General features: G+C 46.2%; 1 protein-coding gene across 2 annotated transcripts in view; it reads left to right on the forward strand.

Annotated features, from left to right (window-relative positions):
* Positions 1 to 23,623, forward strand: part of THADA (THADA armadillo repeat containing) — a 930,763-nt gene that overhangs the window by 413,868 nt on the left and 493,272 nt on the right. For both annotated transcript variants that reach the window (XM_077485673.1, XM_077485674.1), the window contains exon 28: positions 6,758 to 6,889. In XM_077485673.1, the coding sequence (XP_077341799.1) occupies positions 6,758 to 6,889 (132 nt within the window). The remainder of the gene's footprint in view (positions 1 to 6,757; positions 6,890 to 23,623) is intronic.

Genomic DNA, 23,623 nt, shown 5'->3' on the forward strand with positions numbered 1-23,623 from the left:
GGTTTTTATTTTTTGGGCTATGAACAAAATAGGTGCGACAATTTTGAAAAAAAAAACACAATATTTTGCACTTTTTGCTATAATAAATATCCCAAATTTTTTTTTTTTTTTAAAGTGATTTTTTTTCTCTCAGTTTGGGCCAATATGTATTCTTCTACCTATTTTGGTAATAAAAATCACAATAAGCGTATATTGATTGGTTTGCACAAAAGTTATAGCGTCTACAAAATAGGGGATAGATTTATAGTATTTTTATTATTATTATTTTTTCTTACTAGTAATGGTGGCAATGTGCTATTTTATAACCTCTGCGTTTTTTTTTTTTTTTGCACTATAAACAAAATAAGTGCAACAATTTTGAAAAAAACACAATTTCTCTTTCGTTCATTGACGGACACCGCTCCAGTAATCTTGACCGTAGGGTTATTACGCCACCTTCAGGAGTAGACTAGGCAGAACATGTAATACATGTAAAAAAAAACAGAACTTTACAGTTCCACCCAGGGGGCAGTCCCTCTGATAATAACCCCTCAGCCTGCTTCCTGCAGCTCCTTTTTTTTCTGCCTAGTGAAGGAGAAGGACCTAGGCTCACTGCGGAACCATCGGTCCTGGGATTTTTTTCTGAATTTATGTGTAAGATTTTAAGATCCTGTGATCTGCTATCAACAGCCGGCTGGGTGACAGGCTGGATAATCTTGATCCTTGTAGTCTCCCCAGCCTGGCCATCGAGCGTGTGAAGACCCTAACTACACCCTGGGTCGGCCACGACATGCCCCTCAGGCTCCAGGGGCGGCCGGTGAGTGCAACGCTCCGGGGCACACATGACCAGTCTACCGATGTCCTTCCTGCCACGGTGGGATTGAGCAGCTGGGCATTCCCTGGGAGGTTGATTAGGGGGTCCCTCTCCTCCCTCTCTTCTCTCCCTGTTCCTATTTTCCCTCCCCCCATGGGGATGCTGCATGACGGGCTGCTGAGCGGTGTGTGTACCTGAGCCAGGGGTCCTCTGGGGGCTCTGCCCTTAGATTGGGGGCTGCGTTGGGTGTCTGTGGTCTCTCCGCTGGGTGTCTGGAGGTCTGCATGTGCTGATCGCCATAGCACTGTTCTGCCACCATTATCTCTGTTCATTCACTGTGTACAGTTGTTTTCACTCATTTTCTGTGTGCCTCAGTGGAAAGCATGGTCGGGGGACGTTTTTCTGAAGTTCGGCAGCCATTTTCCTTGTGATTTTCCATTATACAGCCGGCAGCCATTTTGTTGTAGTTCAGCGCGTTTTTTTATCCTCAGCGTTGGTCCCTGTTGCTCAGAACGGAGCGCTTTTTTTTTTTGCTTAGGACACCTGGGCGCTGATACTGGACACAGGCACCTGTAACTGAACGACGTAGCACTCGGTCGGGGTGGTGAGTCCTGTGGTGGGGCCCCTCAGTCTGCAGCAGCTAGGAGGGTGGGATTGAGCACCTGTCCTAAGTCCCCAAGGGTGGCAGACAGGGTTGGTCAGCATGGCTTCAGAAACTGGTATTTCTTCCCCAGAACTCCCTGCAATTGCAACTGACTCGTCTGAAAACAGTGCAGTGCCTTTGGACGCTTTGTCGGCGGTCCTTGAAATGCTCATTGCCAGAGTGGAGGCGGTGTGCAGGCACAAATGTGGTAAAAAGCGGCCCCTGCCCCCCGTCCTCCGTGGAGAGCTCTGACGAAGACTTGGGCCCAGCTGAGACTGGCGGCCCCTGCTCTGTTGTTTCAGATGATGCTGACCAAGACCCGATCAGACAGTGAGGAGGATTCCCTGTCTGGGTACTTCGAACAAAAGTGCTACCACATGAAGGTTTGCCCCCGTCCGTCACTCGGGTGGGGGGTTTGCTTCGGGAGTTTGCAGCCCAGTGGGCCTCTCGGCTGTCTGACCAATGGGTCTGCAAACTGATTTAATCTGGCTACAAGATAGTTTCTCTCTTGGCCACCAAACTGATTCTTGCCCTCCAGCATACCCTTACTCCCAGCTCGCCGGGATGCCCTGTTGGGGGTAGTAAGGGACCTGCTAAACCGCGGGGTGATAGTGCCTGTTCCGGAATCGGAAAGGTTTCAGGGTTTCTACGCCAATCTGCTTGTAGTCCCCAAAAAGGAAGGGTTATGTCCAATCTTGGACCTGAAAGCCCTCAATTGCTTTGTAAAAGTACAGAGGTTCAAAATGGAATTAGTTTGCTCAGTTGTTGCTGCACTCCATCAAGGAGACTCCCTGGCGTCTTTGGGCAACCAGGATGCGTACCTGCACATACCCATATGCCTCAGGCATCAGAGGTTTCTACTATTTGCAGTAGGGGAAGCCCACTACCAGTTTGTGGCTCTCCCTTTTGACTTGGCATCAGCACCCCGAGTCTTTACCAAGGTATTGGCTCCGATTTTGGCATTGTTGCGACAACGCGGGATCGCAATCGTGGGTTACCTAGACAATCTCCTCCTGAGAGCAGCTTCCGCCTTTAGAATTAAAGGAGGATGTGGCGATCACCATGAAAACCCTGTAGGAATTTGGGTGGCTGTTGAACCTCAAAAATTCGTACTTATACCAACTCAGTGCCTGGAGTACTTACTGCTGGACTCAGAGGAAGCGAGAGTGTTTCTCCCTTCAGACAAACTGCAGACTCTCAGAGCCGCAGTGAATCTGTTGATGAACTGCAGGTGGTCGTCGCTGCGCTTCTGCATGTGAGTCCTGGGCCTCATGGTGGTCTCCTTCGAGGCGCTACCGTACTCCCAGTTTCACACCAAAGAATGGGACAAATCTCCATTTTTCCTAGATCGGCAGATTCGGGTGAGCCAGTCAGTCAGGGACTCCCTGCTCTGGTGGATAAGATCTCCGGCACTTCGGTCCGGGAAGTCGTTCCTACCTCTGCATTGGGCAGTGATCACAATGGACGCCAGCCTGACTGGCTGGGTTGGGGTACTGGGCGTACAGTCGACCCAGGGTCTTTGGTTGGGGGAGGAATTCAAGTTGCCGATCAATGTGCTCGAGCTTCGAGCGATCAGGCTATGCCTCTCCACATGGTCGATGAGACTATGAGGGAGTCCGATCAGGATCCAGTCAGACAACGCCATGACGGTGGCATATGCCAACCATCAAGGAGGAACAAGAGGCTTGGCTGCAGCACGGGAGGTCGCTCACATCCTTCAGTGGGCAGAGCGACATGTACCGGCCCTGACGGCCTTTTACATACTGGAAGTAGAAAACTGGCAGGCGGATTACCTAAGTCGCCATATGCTGGACCCAGGAGAATGGGCATTGCATCCGGAGGTGTTCAGGCTGCTGTGCCTGCGGTGGGGCACACCAGACGTGGATCTTCTGGCCTCCCGACTCAATGGGAAGGTGCAGAGATTTGTTTCCAGCACAAGAGATCCTTGGGCGGACTCGTCAGATGTGTTGGTGGCTCCATGGGGTCAGTACCAACTGATCTATGCTTTTCCTCTGCTAAAACTGTTACCATGGCTGCCCCGCAGAGTGGAGGCTGAGGGGATTCCAGTGATACTGATTGCCCCAGATTGGCCTTGGCGTCCCTTGTACGCCGCTCTAGTACGCCTGGTGGCGGACGCTCCCTGGCGACTACCGATGCGAGAAGACCTTCTGTCTCAAGGTCCGATTCTCCATCCTGCTTTTCCATCGCTGGTTTTAACAGCATGGCTGTTGAGAGCCAGGTGCTAAGGAACCGGGGCCTGCCATACTCAGTGATTTCAACTATGTTGAGGGCACGAAAATAATCTTCTCGGAAGATATACCATCGTACCTGGAAGTCCTATATCTCCATGTGTGAAAAGATGGGGTGGCGTCCGTGCACCTATTCCATTTCCAGGATCCTGCTGTTCATACAGTGAGGAGTAGACCAGAAATTGGCTTTAAGCACCATTAAGGGACAGATATCAGCTTTGGCTGTTTTCTTCCAATGACCCCTGGCGTCTCACTCTCTAGTGAGCACTTTTGTACAAGGGGTCCGGCATGTAGTCCCTCCGGTGCGTCCACCCTTGCCCCTGTGGGATCTGAACCTGGTGCTACTGGCGCTTCAGAAATCGCCGTTTGAGAACATCAGGGAAATTCCCTTGTTGAGTCTTTCTCAGGAAGTGGTCTTCCTAGTGGCCATTACATCGGCCAGGAGGGTTTCGGAACTGGGGACATGCTAGCCCAAGAAAGCCGACCGCTGGCTCTAAAGATCAGTACCGGTACAACCCCTCGAAACCAAGGCTGCATATTTGCTTATGGTCAGCATGAAGGGGTTAAAGTTACCTTGTTGAAGACCATACAAATATGGGTAGCTTGCAAAAGAAGATTCTTTTTATTATGATACATGCTTTATATAGTGCCACCAGAGGGAGACAGTACAGTTACACTACAGAACAATACAAGAGGGATTAGTGGGCCGTGCTCTTTTAGGCTTACAAACTAAAAGAGAAAATTAACACCTTTACGATCACCTAAATCCAAGGGTGATCGGAGATTCGCTGTCCAAGGGCCTCGGCTATGGAATGCTCTACCAATCAACATCCACCTGGAAGAAAATCACCTGGCTTTTAGGAAAAAACTCAAGACCTTCCTCTTTTAGCAGACGATCAAAGCTCGCCACAGCGCCTAGAGGCGATTCAGTTCGCATTGTGCGCTATACAAGTATTTCATTCATTCATTCACCTAATACGTATATACAGTGGTAAATGGGTGGGATTTTACAGCTACAGGCTGTATATATGGGTTACTAGGAGGCCAATATTCTCTGCTGAGAGCATGCTTCCAGCATGGAGACCGAGCTGTCAATGACAGCTATTGGTTTCCACTAATGGTTGGTTGCCGGAAAAACTAGCTCCCAATCATGTGAATTAATTTAATCAATTTTGGAATAAGGCTGTACATAAAAAAATGTTGAGTAACTGGTGCGCTGTGAATACTTTCCGGGTGTGCTGTACACTATGCTCAAATTAGAGAGGGACCAGTTAACCGACCAGCCTGTTTTTGGAGGATGGGAGGAAACGGGTGTACCTGGAATAAACCCACACAGGCACAGGGAGAACATGCAAACTCAAGGCAGGTAGTGTTGTAGGTGGGATTCAAACCAATGGCCCCAGTGCTATCAGATGCAGTCACTTTCGTGGTTGTGTAGCCACAGGACTGTCAGGGTTCCCATACTGACCCATATCCACAGCCAAAAGTGCCTACAATGGGCTTGTGAGCATCAGAACTGGACAATGGAGCAATGGAAGAAGGTGGCCTGGCCTGATGAATCACGTTTTCTTTTACATCACATGGATGGCCGCGTGCATGTGTGACACTTGCTTGTGGAGGGGACGGCACCAGGGTGACTTCTTCACAGTATGTAAAGAAGGCAAGCCGGCGGAGGCAGTGTGATGCTTTGGGCGATGTTCTGATCAGAAACCTTGCGTCCTACCATTCATGTGGATGTTACTTGACTCATACCACCTACCTAAACATTGTTGCTGGCAAAGAACACCCCTTCATTGAAATGGTATTCCCTAATAGCAGTGGCCTCTTTCAGCAGAATAATGTGCCCTGCTCCACTGCAAAAAGTGTTCAAGAATGGTTTGAGGAATGCAAGAATGTGTTGTGTTGCTGTGGGATGTGCTGGATAAACAAGTCTGACCCATAGGGGGCCTACCTCTCAACCTACAGGATTTAAAGGACCTGCTAGTGATGGCTTAATGGCCGAGACCACAGCATACCTTCAGAGGTCCAGTGGAGTCCATGCCTCAAAGGGTCTGGGCTGTTATTGTGGCAAAAGAGAGACCTACTCAATATCGGATGGGTGGTCATAAAGTTATAGCTGATCGGTGTATATCTCAAGGACTCTAGCACATAGATCCTTGCACCGGAGTTATCAGGTCTGCTCAACTATAATGCCCAATATTCCTTTTACAAGTGAATCTGCTGTAAATTTGATCAGTGGGTGGTTTTCTCGGCACCACCTGACTTGACAACCATCAGTTTAAAAAATGAAGGCGCCCAGTGGAAAATTGTGGAAAAGATGCAGTCACTGTTTGGGTATTCAGTTTTATTTTTTGTTGTTTTTTTTTTTTTTTTTTTCAATATATTTTTATTGAATTTTCAAAAATGTACATTGAATTATATGAGCACAAGACCAAACAAAAAAAAAAAACACATAAGAATATCAACAACACATCGATACATTGCCATTGAGATGTACATGCAAATTCAAAGCACTGTATATCGATAGATCTCTAAAAGAAAACCTTGGATAATCAAATGTAAGCCCCTAGAGTATTGTAATACTTCCATTACTGCTTTTTTAAATTTGTCCAGATTTTCCACACCTGGGTTAATCTGACACTCTTCAAAGAATGAATCGCTAGTAAACGTTTCTAACTGCAATGTTGTAGGACTATAGTGATGACCTCTGAGAGGTTTCGTACTTTGGGTATTCAGCTGTTTGAATGCAATAGTGGGCAGTGTAGATTCCTAAGCAGCATGGATGGGGGAATCAATTGATTTATTTTGTTATCGCTAGCATTTTTAGGATCTTTCTTAGGATTTACATTATAGATGTACCAGTAGGGGTAAAACTACTTGGTGAGAGCGGCAGACCTGGGAGGTTGTCAAGGAGACCTCACTAGTGAAGTCTACATAAATGAGGATTGGCTACCATTAACCACGATAAAGGGTTTATGAGTTTTAAGTGGTCCGAATAATGTATATATGGTTTTATCTCTGTGTGTTTATAATTTAACATTAATTAAAATAATCTTTTTTATCATGTTTTAGTCCCACAGGGGAGTCAAAGCTGCATCCTAGCCTGTACCTTCTGCTGCTTATCCTGAGTAAGCTGTACCCTTCTCCTATGGATGGCACCTACTCAGCCCTTAGCATGGCACCTTTCATCCCCTTCATCATGAGGTAATCTCTATCACTGCATTTTTGGCTTCTAGTAGTAAAATGTGTTTATAATTATCTATTCATTTTCTAATGTCGTTGGTGAAAAAGGTGTAGCTGTTTCCTATATCAGCCAAATAGGCAACATCTTTAAAGAATAATTCCAGGCATCATCATGTTACATATATTTACATTTATCCAGCTTGGACCAATATAACTATGTAAATGATAGATGTGGCCAATGCCACATTGGAAGCTGTAAATCCCTGAAGTAGACACCACTTAGTCGGTGATCTCCACTTGATTCCAGTTCCCATACTGATGGCCTGATACATTGTGAATATAGGAGGTCAAATGCTCAGCATGGTCACCATTCAGAGAATTCTTTGCATCTTCTGAAAATGTAAAACATTCTCTGATTAGACAAGGTGGAGAGGTGGGGTGACGATTTCAGGCCAGCATTTCAATAGCTATAAAACATTAGTTATATTTGACAATACGATATAGGCTTGCTGCCTGCAAACAGTGATTCCTGTACAGACTCCGCCTCCTCTCAGATCCTCTATAGATCAGAAGGCAGGCTCTGCTGTGACACAGCAGTGCCCACCCACAGGGCATAGTGACCACGTGTCACAGACTTCAAGGAAGGAAGTGTGTGGAGGTCTTCACAAAGTAAGCTTAACAACTTCAAGATCGTTCAGATCAATAGGAGTAGGCTAGAAATAATTGAAACACAATTTACCAATGAATATATAAAAAAAATTAAATCTTCTTTCTTCTTCTTCCTTCTTCATCTCTTTTTCCTTCTGTTTTCTTCATCCTTTTTTTGCAAAATTTTGACCATAGATATACTTTAAGAAAGTGTTTACCCTAAATATGTTGTTTAGGGAATCGCCCTATAAGGGGCCTGCTGACGTGTCTAATTTCCTAAAACACATAAATTTTAGGGCCTGAAAATGCATCTTGATTAGAATTCATATGCATTGTATTGTGGCTAATTTACATCTATGCGTTATTGCTTTGTCCATATTTCAAAGACAAGACATCTATTTATGCATTTACATGCCTAAATCCAGGGAGATTAATAGAAAATGCCCAAATTGTTTGTATCTTGTTAATTTGTGCCATTTAAACCCATCTGCACTATCGAAAATCCTTGTTCTGAATGTTTCTCCCTTACTTTAAATAATATATGACCGGGACGTGTCCAAGATGGCGACGTGGGCGGCTGCATTCTCCATGAGCTCCACTGGCTTTCTGGAAAATATCCGTATTCACGGGAGATAACCCCCTAATTTCAACCCTGATGACACCTGGATGAGGTGCAGATCCTCGGGTGTGCAGTCTGGTAAGGGGAAAAGGCTTAAATTTCCCCCAATCACAGAGGTGCCACCACCATCTCCCTGCATGCTCATGGAAACACGATCCAGGCACTGCCCCCATGTGGGCTCGCAGACAAACACCATGGAACTGGCTGACTCCAGGCCGCCTTGGCTAGCGGAGGTGATGGTGTCAATTGCTATGTGCCAATCTACACTTACTGCCAAGATCAAGGCAGTGCAACTGGACGTAGGCCTCTAAACGACAAGACATGGGCAAGCTCTGCTTCAGAGTGACGGAGACAGAGCAGCGGATCGGTCAGACAGAGGACAAGGTCCTGGAACAATCGGCGGCCCTCCACACTCTCCAGACCAAGGTGAAGGCTCTCAAGTACAGGGCTTTCACCCTGTATTCGAGGGAACAGGAACCAAAGGAACAACCTTCGCATAATTGGCCTGCCTGAGGGAGCAGAGGGGGGCGGGGGGGGAACCGACAAGCTTCGTGGAAGGCATGTTGTGCACCCTCCTCCCTTATGCCCATTTCTCCCCCCACTACACCGTGGAGAGGGCCCACTGTGTCCCACCTAAGTATGTCCCCTCAGAAGCTCCCGCGAGAACCTCCTCATGCTGAACTTCCGGGCCAAAATTCTTTGTGCTTTCAGGCTGCTGGATGAATTGTGCTTCCAAGACAACAAACCAATGATCTTCCCAGACTGCTGTCAAGATGCAAAAGCTACACAAATCGATCGACTCGGTGAGAGCGGCGATGAGGAACCACAATATCCGCTAAAGTGTGCTCTTCCTGGCACGCCTTCGGATCCAGGATGGAGAGACGACACGCTTCTTCTATTCACCAAGGGGGGCCTCTGCCTGGTTGGATTCCCTACCACCGATCTGTTGATCTGGATACCAGTGAGTTCTTTATCTCCTTATGACACTACTCTTTGGGATGTCCCGGTCTGCTGGATGCCTGTCCATTTCCCTGCACCTGTTGTCCCCTTTGAGGGTTTACCCCTTGGCCGCTTGCCGGGACCCTCATTATGAGCAGACTTCCTCCTAGTTCTCCCCAAAACCACCCGGTTACTCCCCCCCCATTTAACCCCCCCCCCCCCCCGTTGACTGTCCTGGGCACGGGAGAGCCCCCGGGTAACATTTACCAGGTCTGTGGAGGAGGTTGTTGGGTGTGGTTTGCATCATAAAACCTAGGATTCAGACTGTTCATGTTTTTCCTGCAACATACATTTTGTGCCCCTGACATGGTCAGGGGAATTGGCCTGTTTCTCTCCTCTCGGTGTGCCAAGGAAAAAGCAGAACACCTAGCAGAACACATGTTTCCTTGCTGTATTAAACATTTATTCTTGTGGGGTGCATAAATCTCTGCTCGCTTGTTTTCTCCTAAGACTCTACTACAACCCCCAACAGCATTCATGATGACCAGCGGAGGTGATCAGTGTGGAGAACTTATAATCTTGCTTGAGCCCCCCAATAAGATTCGAAGGGGTCCAGCTCACCTCTTGCATGGGTCCCTCCCTTGCAGCCAGCGTGCTGAATTGGGACTTGGGGTTAGAAGCCCTTCCCAGTTTTGAGGGAAAGGGTGGAGTGTGGGGGGATGGTTGCCCCTTAAGGGCTGGTTTGTTTTATGTAGCTATACTTTAAGATGTTTGATCGATAACCTATTACCTCTCATGATTAATACCTCAGCATTGCATGGGCACTGTGATTGCTCTGTCTGGGTCCGAGTGCCAGGTCCATCATGGTCTCAACAAGATCCTAACTCCGCTGAATGCTCCAGCACCTATGTCAGTCCTTAACTCCCCTGTAAAAAGGTCACTGGTGTCCCAATTAATCAATCGATATAGCCCTCATATCTGCATACTCCAAGTAACCCACCTGGTGGGCAGCAGAACCCTAGCCCTTAAAAAAAAAAAAAAAAAGTAGGTGGGCTACCTCTCCACCTACTCTAACTTTGCACAGGGTGTCAGTGTACTGGTACTCAAGACTCTCCCCTTCAGACTCCTGGGCTTGGCATTGCACCCAGACGGCAGATATGTCATTATTAATGCTATAGAATTCTCTCCCAGACATGGACTATTGTGGGTCTATATTTTCCTCCACCAGCATCACTGCAGCTATTGAACCAAATAACTAAGATCACAGAATTTTCCTCAGACCATGTCGTATTGCTAGGTGACTTTAATATGGCCCCTGATCCAGGCATGGACAGACTAGCAACCGCTGGTCCCCACTATGCTGGCTTGGCAACATGGGCGTAGACTTACGGGCTGACAGATGTTTGGAGATTGAGACACCCTCAATCCCGAGCTTAAACTTGTACAGACCTTTTTCCTGTATTGATCACATTTTTGACTGGATATCTGTCCTGTCTAGGGTCTGGTAGGTTAAGATATTGCCCAGAAGCATATCGGACCACACACAGCTGCTCTTGAGCTTAGGCGCACTGGGCTCCCCCACAGACAAACTCTGGAGGCTCTCCAGATTCTGGATTTCTGATCCGGAGGTAGACACACAATTTAGAAGAGAGTTGGACGGATACTGGGCGGTCAACCCGGGCTCTGCGGAGACCACAGTAGTGGGGGATGCCTTCAAGGTGTTCATGAGAGGTCAATACCAGACCATCATTGCTAAGGTTAGGAAATGGAGGAGGGCTGCCTTTGTTAGAGCTGAATCTGAAGCTGGCACGAAGGAGGCACTCTGTGTTAGATCTCATTTAGAGTACATAGATATCCCAGTTCTGACTTACACCTTTAGGAAAGGACTAGATGGACCCATCACAGTAGAGGAAATACTCAAGGCACTCAAAACGCTGCAGTCAGGCAAAACTCCTGGCCTTGATGGTATTCCAGTAGAGTTCCAGTAGAGTTCTACAAATAATACGCAGACGTCCTTGCCACTAGATTTCACATTATGATGGTCAAATCTACTGAATCAAAGAAACTCCCCCTATCCATGGGAGAGGCGGTCATAGTAGTGATCCCTAAGTTGGGAAGGACCTTTCCCTGTCCTCCTCATATTGGCCAATCTCCCTATTAAATGTGGATGCAAAACTACTAGCCAAAATATTAGCCAACAGACTAAACACAGTTATAACAGCCCTTGTCCACCCCGATTAGATGGGATTCATGTTAGGTAAAGGCACAGATATCAACATCAGGAGACTCTTCACACGCATTGCCAGAGCAGGCAGGGAAGGCAAGGGACTGGTGTCCTCTCTAAATGTGGAAAAGGCTTTTGACTCAGTTGAGTGGGGATATCTGTGAGCAGTTCTCTCTAAATTTGCCTTCGGCCCTAAATTCATGTCATGGGTAAATATGCTGTATGCTAATCTGCAAGCTAGGGTACATATGAATGGTTGTCTATCGGAACCATTTCCATTGAACCACTGAACGAGACAGGGGTGTCCCCTATTTCCAGGGCTGTTTGCCCTGGCGTTGGAACCCCTGGCCACCCTCATTCGAGTGGACAGGGAAGTGAGGGGTATACAGGTTGGGCCCATTGAAGAAAAGCTCTCCCTTTATGCGGACGATGCTCTGGTTTTTACCTAGCTGATGCATCCATATACCTTCAAAAAGCACTATCCCTATTTCACCAGTTCAGTGGCTACTCGGGCATACACATCAACTGGGATAAATCTGTACTTTTCTCGCTGCAGCCCTCATCCACTAGACCTGATACCCAGACACAGCTTAAATGGGTGGAAGAGTTTAAATATTTGGTCATTAAGGTCACAGGTGAGATAGGAGAATACATTATTATCATTATTATACAGGATTTATATAGTGCAATCCAATGCTATCCCAGCTGAACACCTTACCGGACCCTTCAATACGGGCAAGGAAAGGGATCACGACCTTGAAACATATCACGAAGGGTGACTCATGACATTTCAGGAATTGAAAGCCCTGTACTCAATAACCAACTCATGGGATTTTTGATACTGGCAGTTGAGACATGCTTTTAGGACCCAATTCCCAGAATCAATAAGTTTGGAATCAGATTCTATAGAGCGTCTGTTAATTTCCAGTACGATGGGGAAACCCCTTTCTTCTCTATACCTATTCTTGACGGGAGCCCATGACATTAAACCGACCCAATATCTGGACAAGTGGAAGACAGACTTACAGACTCTTGGTGACGAGGAATGTGATTTATTCAACTCAAATTTATGCACAGGGTCTACTATACCCCACAGAGACTAGCCCGCATATACCCTCAACGGGATCCGTTGTGCCCCCAATGTAGACGGGAGGATGGCTCATTCTAGCACATGGTGTGGTCATGCCCCAGTAAATTGATACCCGACATGTCATGCTTCAAAATTGCACCCGCTCGTGGAATGGCGACAAACTTTGGCACTTAAAAATCTCCATAGGCGACGTTTAAAAATGTCTACAGGTTACCAGTTTTGAGTTACAGATGAGGTCTTGGGCTAGAATTTGTGCTATTGCGATTGCGATGATACCTCACCTGTGGTTTGAACACCATTTACATATGTGGGCGCGACTTACTTATGCGTTCACTTCTGCATGTGAGCACAGAGGGACAGGGCACTTTTAAGTTTTTTTTTTTTTTTTTCTTATTTATTTTATTTTTACACTGTCCTCTTAAAAAAAAAAAAAAAAAAAAAAAAAAAAAATGGATTACTTTTATTCTAATTACAAGGAATGTAAGCATCCCTCATAATAATAAAAAAAAAAGGTTCTTAAAGACATGGATGTGCGGGTTGGTGGTGGAGGAACATGAGTGAATTGCACAGAGTGCTGACCTCAACATCTTTGGGATGAATTAGAGTGAAGACTGCAAACCAGGCCTTCTCGTCCAACATCAGTGCCTGACCTCACAAATGCATTTCTGGAAGAATGATCAAACAATCCCATAGACACACAACCTTGTGGACAGCCTTCCCAGAAGAGTTGAAACTCATAGCTGCAAAGGGTGGCCAATGCCAAATACTATGTGATTTGTTTTAACTAGTTACTGTGCAAAATGGTAAAGTGTACACAACTTCATAATAAGAAATGTAAATCATGAAAAAGTAGTGGACTTTGTAAAGTTTAGAAATCATCTATTTTTTAAATCTTTGAATTTTGTTATACCGTATGTTCCTTTTTTTTTTTTGTTTATGCCGAAGTAAAATGCCTTATTTTCCTGACTCTCTTTAACTTGATCCAACTTCCACAGGAGGCCAGGGCCCCATCAGTGTTCTGGAAAGCTGGGACCCAGCTGGGGATGCTGAAGAAAGTGTAGGAAAAAATAAAAGCGCCCTCAGGATGTTCCCGCTGGGGAATCACTATAGCAATCAGATTACAGCACTTCAAAGAGGGGAATATTCTTTCTTAAGTACTAATTTAAAGGGAAACTCCCATTCTCAATAATATCTGTCAAAAATTAGGCCCATTTGTCACCAGAGTGCGACTTACTACTACCAACAAGATGTTAAGCGAGTGGAGAAAATCCTCAAATGCAGAAATCCGTATTGTGCAATGCATCTTATACCTTGTTCTGGCTTTGTATCCTCCTAGTGAATTATGACGAGTTTGATATAGATCTTATCTTAGATATTCTCCCAGCATGTGCTGCAAGTGGCAACATTGCAAATAGGTTTTCTTTAGTAATCTAACCACTCTATAGTATTAGAAACTATCAATGTGTATTTTTAACTTTTTTTTTTTTAAATATCAAATCCCTGTATGAGCGATGCTTCTACCTAGGTCCTTGTATTTAGAATGATAGATCATTTGAAATATAGTTCAAACTCTATCATTTGCGTGATCTGTTCACAAGGCTTATCTTCCTCCTTATTCCTCTATAAGGCTAGATCTTATGTTGTAATGACTTTAATAATGATAGCAAATTTACTGTCTTTATATGGGTGACTTGCTTGGACCAGGAGACTTGGTCATGCTGGGCTTCTCAGTCATTCTGTATTCTAAATACTTCCTTGCAGTGCTATTCCTTTCCTTAAGCCCAGGTTTACACTGATGCGGTGCAGGACACCACATTCCTGTGCGAGTTAAATGCAGTGTTTCCGGGGTGCGATTTGAGCCATGGATTTGTATGACTCAAATTGCACCACATTCGCACCAAACTTGTGCAGGATCCTTTTTCGTCCGTACCAGAATCGGATCTCATTCTTCAAATCGCATTGTGTTTTGCAAACTGTTTTTCCGGGTGTCATTAACTTAAAGCGGTAGTAAACCGCTGCAAAAAAAAAAAAAAAAAATACCCTAATGTAAATAGGACGTTTTTACAACCTCTCCTGAACAATTTAACTTGACAGATAGTAACATCCGTTTTGCTGCGTTTACAAATGTCGCATTTAGCGTCATTTTGCCACATAGGCATTTTTTTTTTAAGTGTCCAAAAATAAAAAAACACCTATAAACAAAACGCGGCTAAATGCAAGTTACCACGTTTAGAAACGTTTGGCGCTTGAAATGCCTGTAAACTCAGCGTCTGAACTCTATTTTTAGTTTCCAAAAAGGCCTCTAAACTCAACTGCCTAAAAACGACTATAAACGACCCGGTGTACATGTACTGATAAGATAACATAGAGGAGAGTTCAGGGGCAGCTGAAAAAAATGCTCAACTGCTCCTAAATGTCTGTTTAGCAGCAGCAGTGTACATGAGGCCTAAGACAATGCTATAATATGCTAGTATCCATCACATGCTAGCACATTATAAAATACCTTAGAACAAAGCCTTTCCAGTGGAGCCTGGTCACTGCTGAGAGGACTGACCTCTTACCCTGGGTTTTCTCGGTTCCAGCAAGAAGCTTTGAAGATCCGGCACACCAGAGCACATGCGCCGGTGATGTCAGTGGCTGGTAAATATCTCCTAAATGGTGCGCATTTAGGAGACATTCATTTTACCTACAGGTAACCCATATTATAGGCTTACCTCTAGGTAAAAATAAGAAAGTGGGCTTTACTACTGCTTTAATATACACTCTGCAATCAGTTTGCATGAACATGTTGCGATTGTTGCTGTGAAATCGCACTGCACCTAGTGTGAACTTAAACTATGTGTTTTTTATTCACTTGCAATGGGCCTTTCAAATTAATAGAATATTTGACTACTTTAGGAGAGCCGATTCCCTAGCACAGTCCCCTCCCTCCTGGCATTTCATAGCTGTTTCCTCCTCTGGGAATGTCTACTCTGTGCTGGCCCAGCTACTCTGCCTTCTCCCCCCCCCCCCCACCCTCCATGCACCTAAATCAATTTTATGTAGCTGACTAGGGAATAGCGCAGTTACTTGAGTAACAGATATTTTGGAGATTGACTTTGCTGATCTTAACTTTGTACTTTAGAGATGAGTTGCCACCCTGCGAACCTTTTCAATTGGATTTAAACGGTTAGCTGCTGCATCTTAACTAAGTAGAATTAGCATTGATAGGATTTGGGTGATCAGAATATACACTGGGTTGTGACTTGTTTTGCGAATGCATAACGAATGGTCTCAGCTGTTACTCTGCTATGCGTACAGACAAAACATTGATTCTTTATGCCTAGCAGAACCAGTACCAACATTTAAAAAAAAAACAATTTATTAAAACTCTCCCATATTCACATAAAGTTCGCACATTTAGACTCTTTAACATCTTGTCTTTGCGCAACCAGGCTTTTGCTGAAAGTTTTTTTATGTGTAGTGTACGGTCTAGGAGTTATGGCTTGGTAAACTTTTCAGAACTTTGAAGAAGTCAAATGCACACATTTGTCTCTGAAAACATAACATCCAGTCATTGCAATTTGCATACAGACACATTGGGAACTGGTGAGAGGGTTATTTGTCACTTGGTGATACTGCTAGCAGGGACTGAGCCACTGAGAGCAGAACACCAAGTGTACCTAATCCATACTGCACCTATTCCAGACTGCATCTACAGCCCAGGTCAGCAACCCGTCGATCACAATCTACTCGTCAATTGTGGGCAGGTGACAGGTAGATCGCATCACATTGCTGGCCCGGGCGGATCGCCGGAGGAGAGAGCCGGGCGGGTGGAGCGTTGGAGGAGAGAGCCTGGCAGGTGGAGTGCTGGAGGAGAGACCCTGGCAGGTGGAGCGCTGGAGAAGAGAGCATGGCAGGTGGAGCGCTGGAGGAGAGAGCCTGGCAGGTGGAGCGCTGGAGGAGAGAGCCTGGCAGGTGGAGCGCTGGAGGAGAGAGCCTGGCAGGTGGAGCGCTGGAGGAGAGAGCTTGGCAGGTGGAGTGCTGGAGGGGAGAGCCTGGCAGGTGGAGCTCTGGAGGAGAAAGCCGGGCGGGCAGAGCACTGGAGGAGTGAGCTGGGCGAGTGGAGCGCTGGAGGAGAGAGCCTGGCAGGTGGAGCGCTGGAGGAGAGAGCCTGGCAGGTGGAGCTCTGGAGGAGAGAGCCGGGCGGGCAGAGCACTGGAGGAGTGAGCTGGGCGGGTGGAGCGTTGGAGGAGAGAGCCTGGCAGGTGGAGTGCTGGAGGAGAGAGCCTGGCAGGTGGAGCGCTGGAGGAGAGAGCCTGGCAGGTGGAGCGCTGGAGGAGAGAGCCTGGCAGGTGGAGCTCTGGAGGAGAGAGCCTGGCAGGTGGAGCGCTGGAGGAGAGAGCTTGGCAGGTGGAGTGCTGGAGGGGAGAGCCTGGCAGGTGGAGCTCTGGAGGAGAGAGCCGGGCGGGCAGAGCACTGGAGGAGTGAGCTGGGCGAGTGGAGCGCTGGAGGAGAGAGCCTGGCAGGTGGAGCGCTGGCAGGTGGAGCGCTGGAGGAGAGAGCTTGGCAGGTGGAGTGCTGGAGGGGAGAGCCTGGCAGGTGGAGCTCTGGAGGAGAAAGCCGGGCGGGCAGAGCACTGGAGGAGTGAGCTGGGCGAGTGGAGCGCTGGAGGAGAGAGCCTGGCAGGTGGAGCGCTGGAGGAGAGAGCCTGGCAGGTGGAGCTCTGGAGGAGAGAGCCGGGCGGGCAGAGCACTGGAGGAGTGAGCTGGGCGGGTGGAGCGTTGGAGGAGAGAGCCTGGCAGGTGGAGTGCTGGAGGAGAGAGCCTGGCAGGTGGAGCGCTGGAGAAGAGAGCATGGCAGGTGGAGCGCTGGAGGAGAGAGCCTGGCAGGTGGAGCGCTGGAGGAGAGAGCCTGGCAGGTGGAGCTCTGGAGGAGAGAGCCTGGCAGGTGGAGCGCTGGAGGAGAGAGCTTGGCAGGTGGAGTGCTGGAGGGGAGAGCCTGGCAGGTGGAGCTCTGGAGGAGAGAGCCGGGCGGGCAGAGCACTGGAGGAGTGAGCTGGGCGAGTGGAGCGCTGGAGGAGAGAGCCTGGCAGGTGGAGCGCTGGCAGGTGGAGCGCTGGAGGAGAGAGCTTGGCAGGTGGAGTGCTGGAGGGGAGAGCCTGGCAGGTGGAGCTCTGGAGGAGAGAGCCGGGCGGGCAGAGCACTGGAGGAGTGAGCTGGGCGAGTGGAGCGCTGGAGGAGAGAGCCTGGCAGGTGGAGCGCTGGAGGAGAGAGCCTGGCAGGTGGAGCGCTGGAGGAGAGAGCCTGGCGGGTGGAGCGCTGGAGGAGAGAGCCTGGCGGGTGGAGCGCTGGAGGAGAGAGCCTGGCGGGTGGAGCGCTGGAGGAGAAAGCCTGGCGGGTGGAGCGCTGGAGGAGAGAGCCTGGCGGGTGGAGCGCTGGAGGAGAGAGCCGGGCGGGCGGAGTGCTGAAGGAGATAGATGGGTGGGCGAAACGCTGAAGGAGAGATCCGGGCAGGCGGAGTGCTTGAGAGGAGAGCCAGGCAGGCAGAGCAGTGGAAGAGACTTGCCCAGGCACTGAGCTACTGCAGCAGTATATGTGGGCTCACTAGGGCTGCTGTCGGATCAGGAAGGTAAGAACCAGACAGGTGGAGCAGGTGAGGAGGGAGGCGGGCTGCAGAGCAGTGGCGCAGACTTGCTCTGGCACTGAGCTACCTTTCTCACTGAAGCATCACAGCAGGTGTAGCTGTACTGTATACACTCCTTAGCAACCAGCTATATACAGCTACACTGTATATAGCTGGTTGCTAAGGAGGTTGGGAAAGCGGCCGCCGTGTCCTTAACATCTGATGGACCATCAGGTGTCAGCGGACTTCCCTGCTGACAGCTGAATATAAAAAAAAACAATTGCTGGCTAAAAAAAAAATTGTACAGAAAAACAGCGCGGGGTCTCCGCCCCTCCCCCCTGGTCCATACCAGGCCCTTGGGTTTAGTACGGATTCAGAGGGGACCCCCACGCAAAAAATAAAAATGGGGCTCCCCAAAATCCACACCAGAACATTATCGGAGCATGCAGCCCAGCAGGTCAGGAAAGGGAGGGGACGGGTGAGCGCACCCCCCCTCAGAACTATACCAGGCCACATGCCCTAAACATGAGGGGGGGTGCTTTTGGGGCAGGGGGCTCTTCCTGACAACCCTGGCCAGCGGTTGTCAGGGACTACAGACGAGGGAGCTTATCATAGGCTTGGCCTCCCCCACTGTGTGAATGAGTATGGGGGTACATTGTACCCCTACCCATTCACCAAAAAAGTAGTGTAGTGTGAAAAAATACAGTAGATAGTTTTTGACAAGTCTTTTATTAAAAATATATATATTTTTTTCCATTCAGCTGTCAGCAAGGAAGCCCGCTGACAGCTGATGACTTATCAGTTGTTAAGGATGCAGTTGCCAGCTTCTCAGCCCCCTCCTTAGCAACCAGTTATATACAGTGAATATACAGCTAAAAAAAACACATATTGCAAAACGCAAATTGCGTCACAAATTTCAAGTAAAAACACAGTACACACGTCTTGGATACGGGTCCATTGAAGTCTATTACATGCAAAATGCATTTTACGGAAAAAAAAGTTACTGGCCCTTTTCAAAAATTCCCTGCATTTTTCCAAAATGCATCAAAAAACACAGTGTGAATTGAGCCTTACAAAGGTGTGAATGGGGAGCAGATATGGTAAATTTGGTGTTATCACTCACTCTCTCATACTGGTTACTGGGGGTTCAACATGGCACCTCATGGCAAAGAACTGAAAAAAAAAAAATTGTTGTTCTACATAAAGATGGCATAGGCCATCTATGGGCGTGGGAGGGGTACCTGTCAAAAACACATTCCCGCTCCCCCCAAATGTGGCATCGGAGGAGGGAGGTGAGTCAGATAAGTGGAGATTCCACGTTTGTGTGGAACTCCGCTTTAAGCCTAGTACACACAGTCAGAAAATCATATGATAACAGATCGTACAATTTTCTTTAAACCAGTACAGTTTTTATTCAAAAATGTAATATATTACATCATTTTGTATTCTGCCCTGTGAGATTTTTCGTAACTTTAGTAACCTCTTGCTTTTCGATATGGAGACCAGCATACAAAAAAAAAAATGGGCGATCATTTGTCCAATAATCTCATCGTGTGTACTGGGCTTTAGGCTCTAAGCCTTTTAAGTGCCCTTTTGTCAGAAACCATGAATCAAACCGAGACAGAAGTACAATTAAATCACACTTGATTATTAAATAAAAATAAAAAGGTAAATAGGAAAGGGTAGTCAAAGCATAGCCAGAGTCCAGTAACCGGATAGAGTAGTCAGCCAGGCCAGAGTTCAATAACCAGATCGGGTAATCAGCCAGGCCAGAAGTCAGGGATCCAAGTAGAGCAACAGCAAGCAGGATAAGGAGCCAGAAGGGAAGTCAGCAAGCCAGTCTTTAAACAGAACCGCAGGAGATGGTTTCTTGTGATGTGACCAAGGCGAAGGCAGATATGAAGTGAGCTGGACAGCTTTAAGTAGGCAGGTCAGACGAGCATGATCAGGAACAGCTGGTAACTGTGGACAGAGATGCAAGCTGGCAATTAGCCGACAGCTGAGCAGCCAGCCCAGAGAAGGAAGCTCTGACACCTTTCTTTTGTCACATCTTCTAGTAATTTTGTATGTATGTGTGTGTATATATACATTTTTTTTGTTTATTATAGTATCAAAACTAAATATTAAAAGTCACCATAATATAAAACATTTTGCTTATTAAGATAATGCAGTCTCCTATCCATTGAAACTATAGGGTCCTTTTCCTCTGTCCGATTGTCTCTTGCTGGAAAAAAAGGCTATTTATACAGCTTAATAGTTAAAGCTCAAAACTACATACAAATCAGGTAGTGACTCCTCTTCGCTGACTCATCTCTTATCCCTTATTGGACAGCTTAGTTCAAGGTTTTATAGTCAGACAGAGTGGAAAAAATGGGATACTGTTGTATTTCTCAGGGTGCTTTTGGAATCTTTTCTAATGCACTAGAGCAAGATTATGACTTCAAAATAAATACAACTGATCACAAAATGATTATTGTTTTCCCTTTCAAGCAATCTAAATCTCATATCACGTTTTAAATAGAAAAAAACTTGCGAAAACTCAATTGGTTTGGACCACCTTTCAAACAAACACACAACATAAAAAAAAAAAAAAAAGATATAAACAGTGCTATCTGTAGATTACCATGTAAGGCAGGTGGCTACACACGTAGGGTGGAGCTACGTGCTGACGTCATGGCGTAAGTGCAGGTGTTGTGTGAATTGCCAACAAAGAATGGGTTTATTGTATTGCACATTGACTTATTTTACCGTGGAAGTGCAATTTTGTTGTTTTAATAAATTATACCAAGGATATCACACTATCTATGCATTCTGTCTTGATATTCCTCAATGGAGTAAAAGGATCTCTGGTGGAGTAGTATTATTCATTTCCTTCTACCTACGGAGAGGAGTTGGAGCTGTCTTTTTGCTGTCCACCCTGTGATATGGTTTGAGCTTGGTAGACCTTTCTAGAGATGGGTCACCTACAGCAGTAAGCATGCACTTTTATTTGTGGTGGTAGTTCTACACAAGCATGGGAACGGTGAAGGACACTTACTATGTGTATGACCTTTTTAAGAACAATTCACTGGTTTAATCACTTGGATTTTTTTTATATTTCCTTTTTCTTTTGTTTTGTCAAACATCACTGGTGTTTCTATTGTGGGATTTATTTTTGCTGATTATCACATTTGAATTTAGTTTATGTTCTATTGTACCGTGCCAATACGTCACGGTTGAGTTGCTGCTTCTTTACACTACTGATTGGTTGTTCACAAACACAAGCGCAGTTCAATTGCACAATTTCCAAAGACAGGTGGCCTGTTTTCTGCATTGCCACTCGATATGCAAGTTTTACCTGCAAAATCTTCATAAGCAAACATCCACCAAAAATGGTGCACAACGGGTCTTAGATTCCTGTGTACACTTGTACGTCTCCGCATTGCCTTATTTGTGGCAGTCACATATTATTATGTTGGAGATTGCAGCATTATGTGATCAGTTAATCCAGGTAAACATGCTGACAATTTCATTACAAGGCAATGGAATAGGTTGGAGTTTACTGAGAATCCATGACCAGTTTTGAGTGACTTCCAAATCTATGGTTTATGTAACTGAAAGTTTTGCTAACATTAAATGAAGTTAACGCCTAAAACGACTTGCGGATTACCATGGTACACAAAGTTTTTATACACTTTTTTTTTAAAGTTGGGTATAGTCAAAAAAAAATAAAAAATGCACCAGCAGTAGGATTTGCTAATATTAAGCTTTGTCCCTTATGCTGCCGTCTCCTGGTTTTCTTGAAATTTGTAATACAGCTTCTACAGCTGTGAAATGTGATTTATAAATGGAGGGGCGGATTTTTCAATCTTCCACCTGTCCCCTATTTATAGTTCCTTTTTTATTCATCTATGCTGTAGTACCAGCTTTTATGAAAGGAGGAGGGGCCGAATGTGTTTCAAGATCATTTGACTGCAGCAGGTAATGTAGATTGATTAAAGTGATTGTAAAGGTTCACATTTTTTTTTATATAAAAAACATGGTGTACTTAACTGCTCTGTGCAAGGGTTTTGCACAAAGCAGCCCGGATCCTCTTCTGGGGTGCCCTTCTGTCGCACCTGGGTCCTCCTCTTCATCGGGTACCTCCACAGAGAGATGCTTTGCAAGGGGCCACCCGTGCGGGTGCGCTCCCAAGTCCCGCTGCTGCATCCATTGACTCAGACAGCAAGACTCGGCCCTGCCCCCCCGCTCTTGTGTTACTGGATTTGATTGCCAATGGCGCCTGCTGCTATCTATCTATCTATCCAATGAGAACAGTGACAGCGGCTGTAGCCGCTTGGCTCACGCTCATCGCTGGAACTAATGGGTTCAGGCAAGAAAAAGGTGGGCTCTGGGAGCAACTGTACCAAAAAAGGTTTTTCCCCTTAATGTGTAAAATGCAAACCATGTGACTTTACAACTCCTTTAAGTATACCTTGCCGGAAAGGACAACTGCAGCAGGGAGCCTGGATTGATAAGTGTACCTTGCTGGAGGGATGACTGCAGCAGGGAAGCAATGATTGAAAGGTGTATTGTGCTGAGGGGTCGGACTATAGGGAGGCATTGTTAATCTGTCGTGAATGGACAAGTGAAGGTGTCCATTTTAAGGAAACCTTTATTGAATGGAACAGAAAGGTTGCAATCTTGTGGCCCCCTCCTGGAAAATAAAGTGCAAAGGATTGCAAAGCAGAATCAGAGAAAATTTAGTACTCGGACCTTGAAGAAAGGGAGATACCCCGAAAGCTGGTCCTGAAAAATTGTATGTTAGTGCAAATAAAAAAAGTATCACGGACAATATTACATTTTCTCTATCACAATTGCACTAATATGGCTACAATAACATCAAGTAAAGCAGAATCAGAAATACAGTGAATAGTACTGAAGTTCAGATCTCTTTTTATATTGATGGCTCGCCCTGGAGTCCTAGGCCCAAGGCATCCACTTGTTTGACTTTTATCTTATTCTTCCATTGCTTTGATTTGTTTGTGACAGACATATACAGTGCCTTGAAAAAGTATTCACACCCCTTGAAATTTACCACATTTTGTCATGTTACAACCAAAAACTTAAATGTATTTTATTGGGAACTTATGTGATAGACCACCACAAAGTGGCACATAATTGTGAAGTGGAAGGAAAATGATAAATGGTTTTCACATTTATTTATTTTTTTTACAAATAAATATGTGAAAAGTGTGGGGTGTATTTTTATTCAGCCCCCTGAGACAATACTTTGAAGAACCGCCTTTCTCTGCAATTACAGCTGCAAGTGTTTTTGGGGATGTCTCTACCAGCTTTGCACATCTAGAGAGCGACATTTTTGCCCATTCTTCTTTGCAAAATAGCTCAAGCTCTGTCAGATTGGAATGGGGAGAGCATCTGTGAACAGCGATTCTCAATTGGATTTAGGTCTGGACTTTGACTGAGCCAATTGTAACACATGATTGTGCTTTGATCTAAACCATTCCATTGTAGCTCTGGCTGTATGTTTAGGGTCACTGTCCTCCTGGAAGGTGAACCTCTGCCCCGGTCTCAAATCTTTTGCAGACTAACAGGTTTTCTTCGAAGATTGCCCTGTATTTGGTTCCATCCATCTTCCCATCAACTCTGACC

The sequence above is a fragment of the Lithobates pipiens genome, unplaced genomic scaffold (assembly GCF_037356315.1).
Source record: "Lithobates pipiens isolate NorthernLeopardFrog02 unplaced genomic scaffold, aLitPip1_a1.2 Scaffold_18, whole genome shotgun sequence".
Taxonomy (NCBI): Eukaryota; Metazoa; Chordata; class Amphibia; order Anura; family Ranidae; genus Lithobates; species Lithobates pipiens.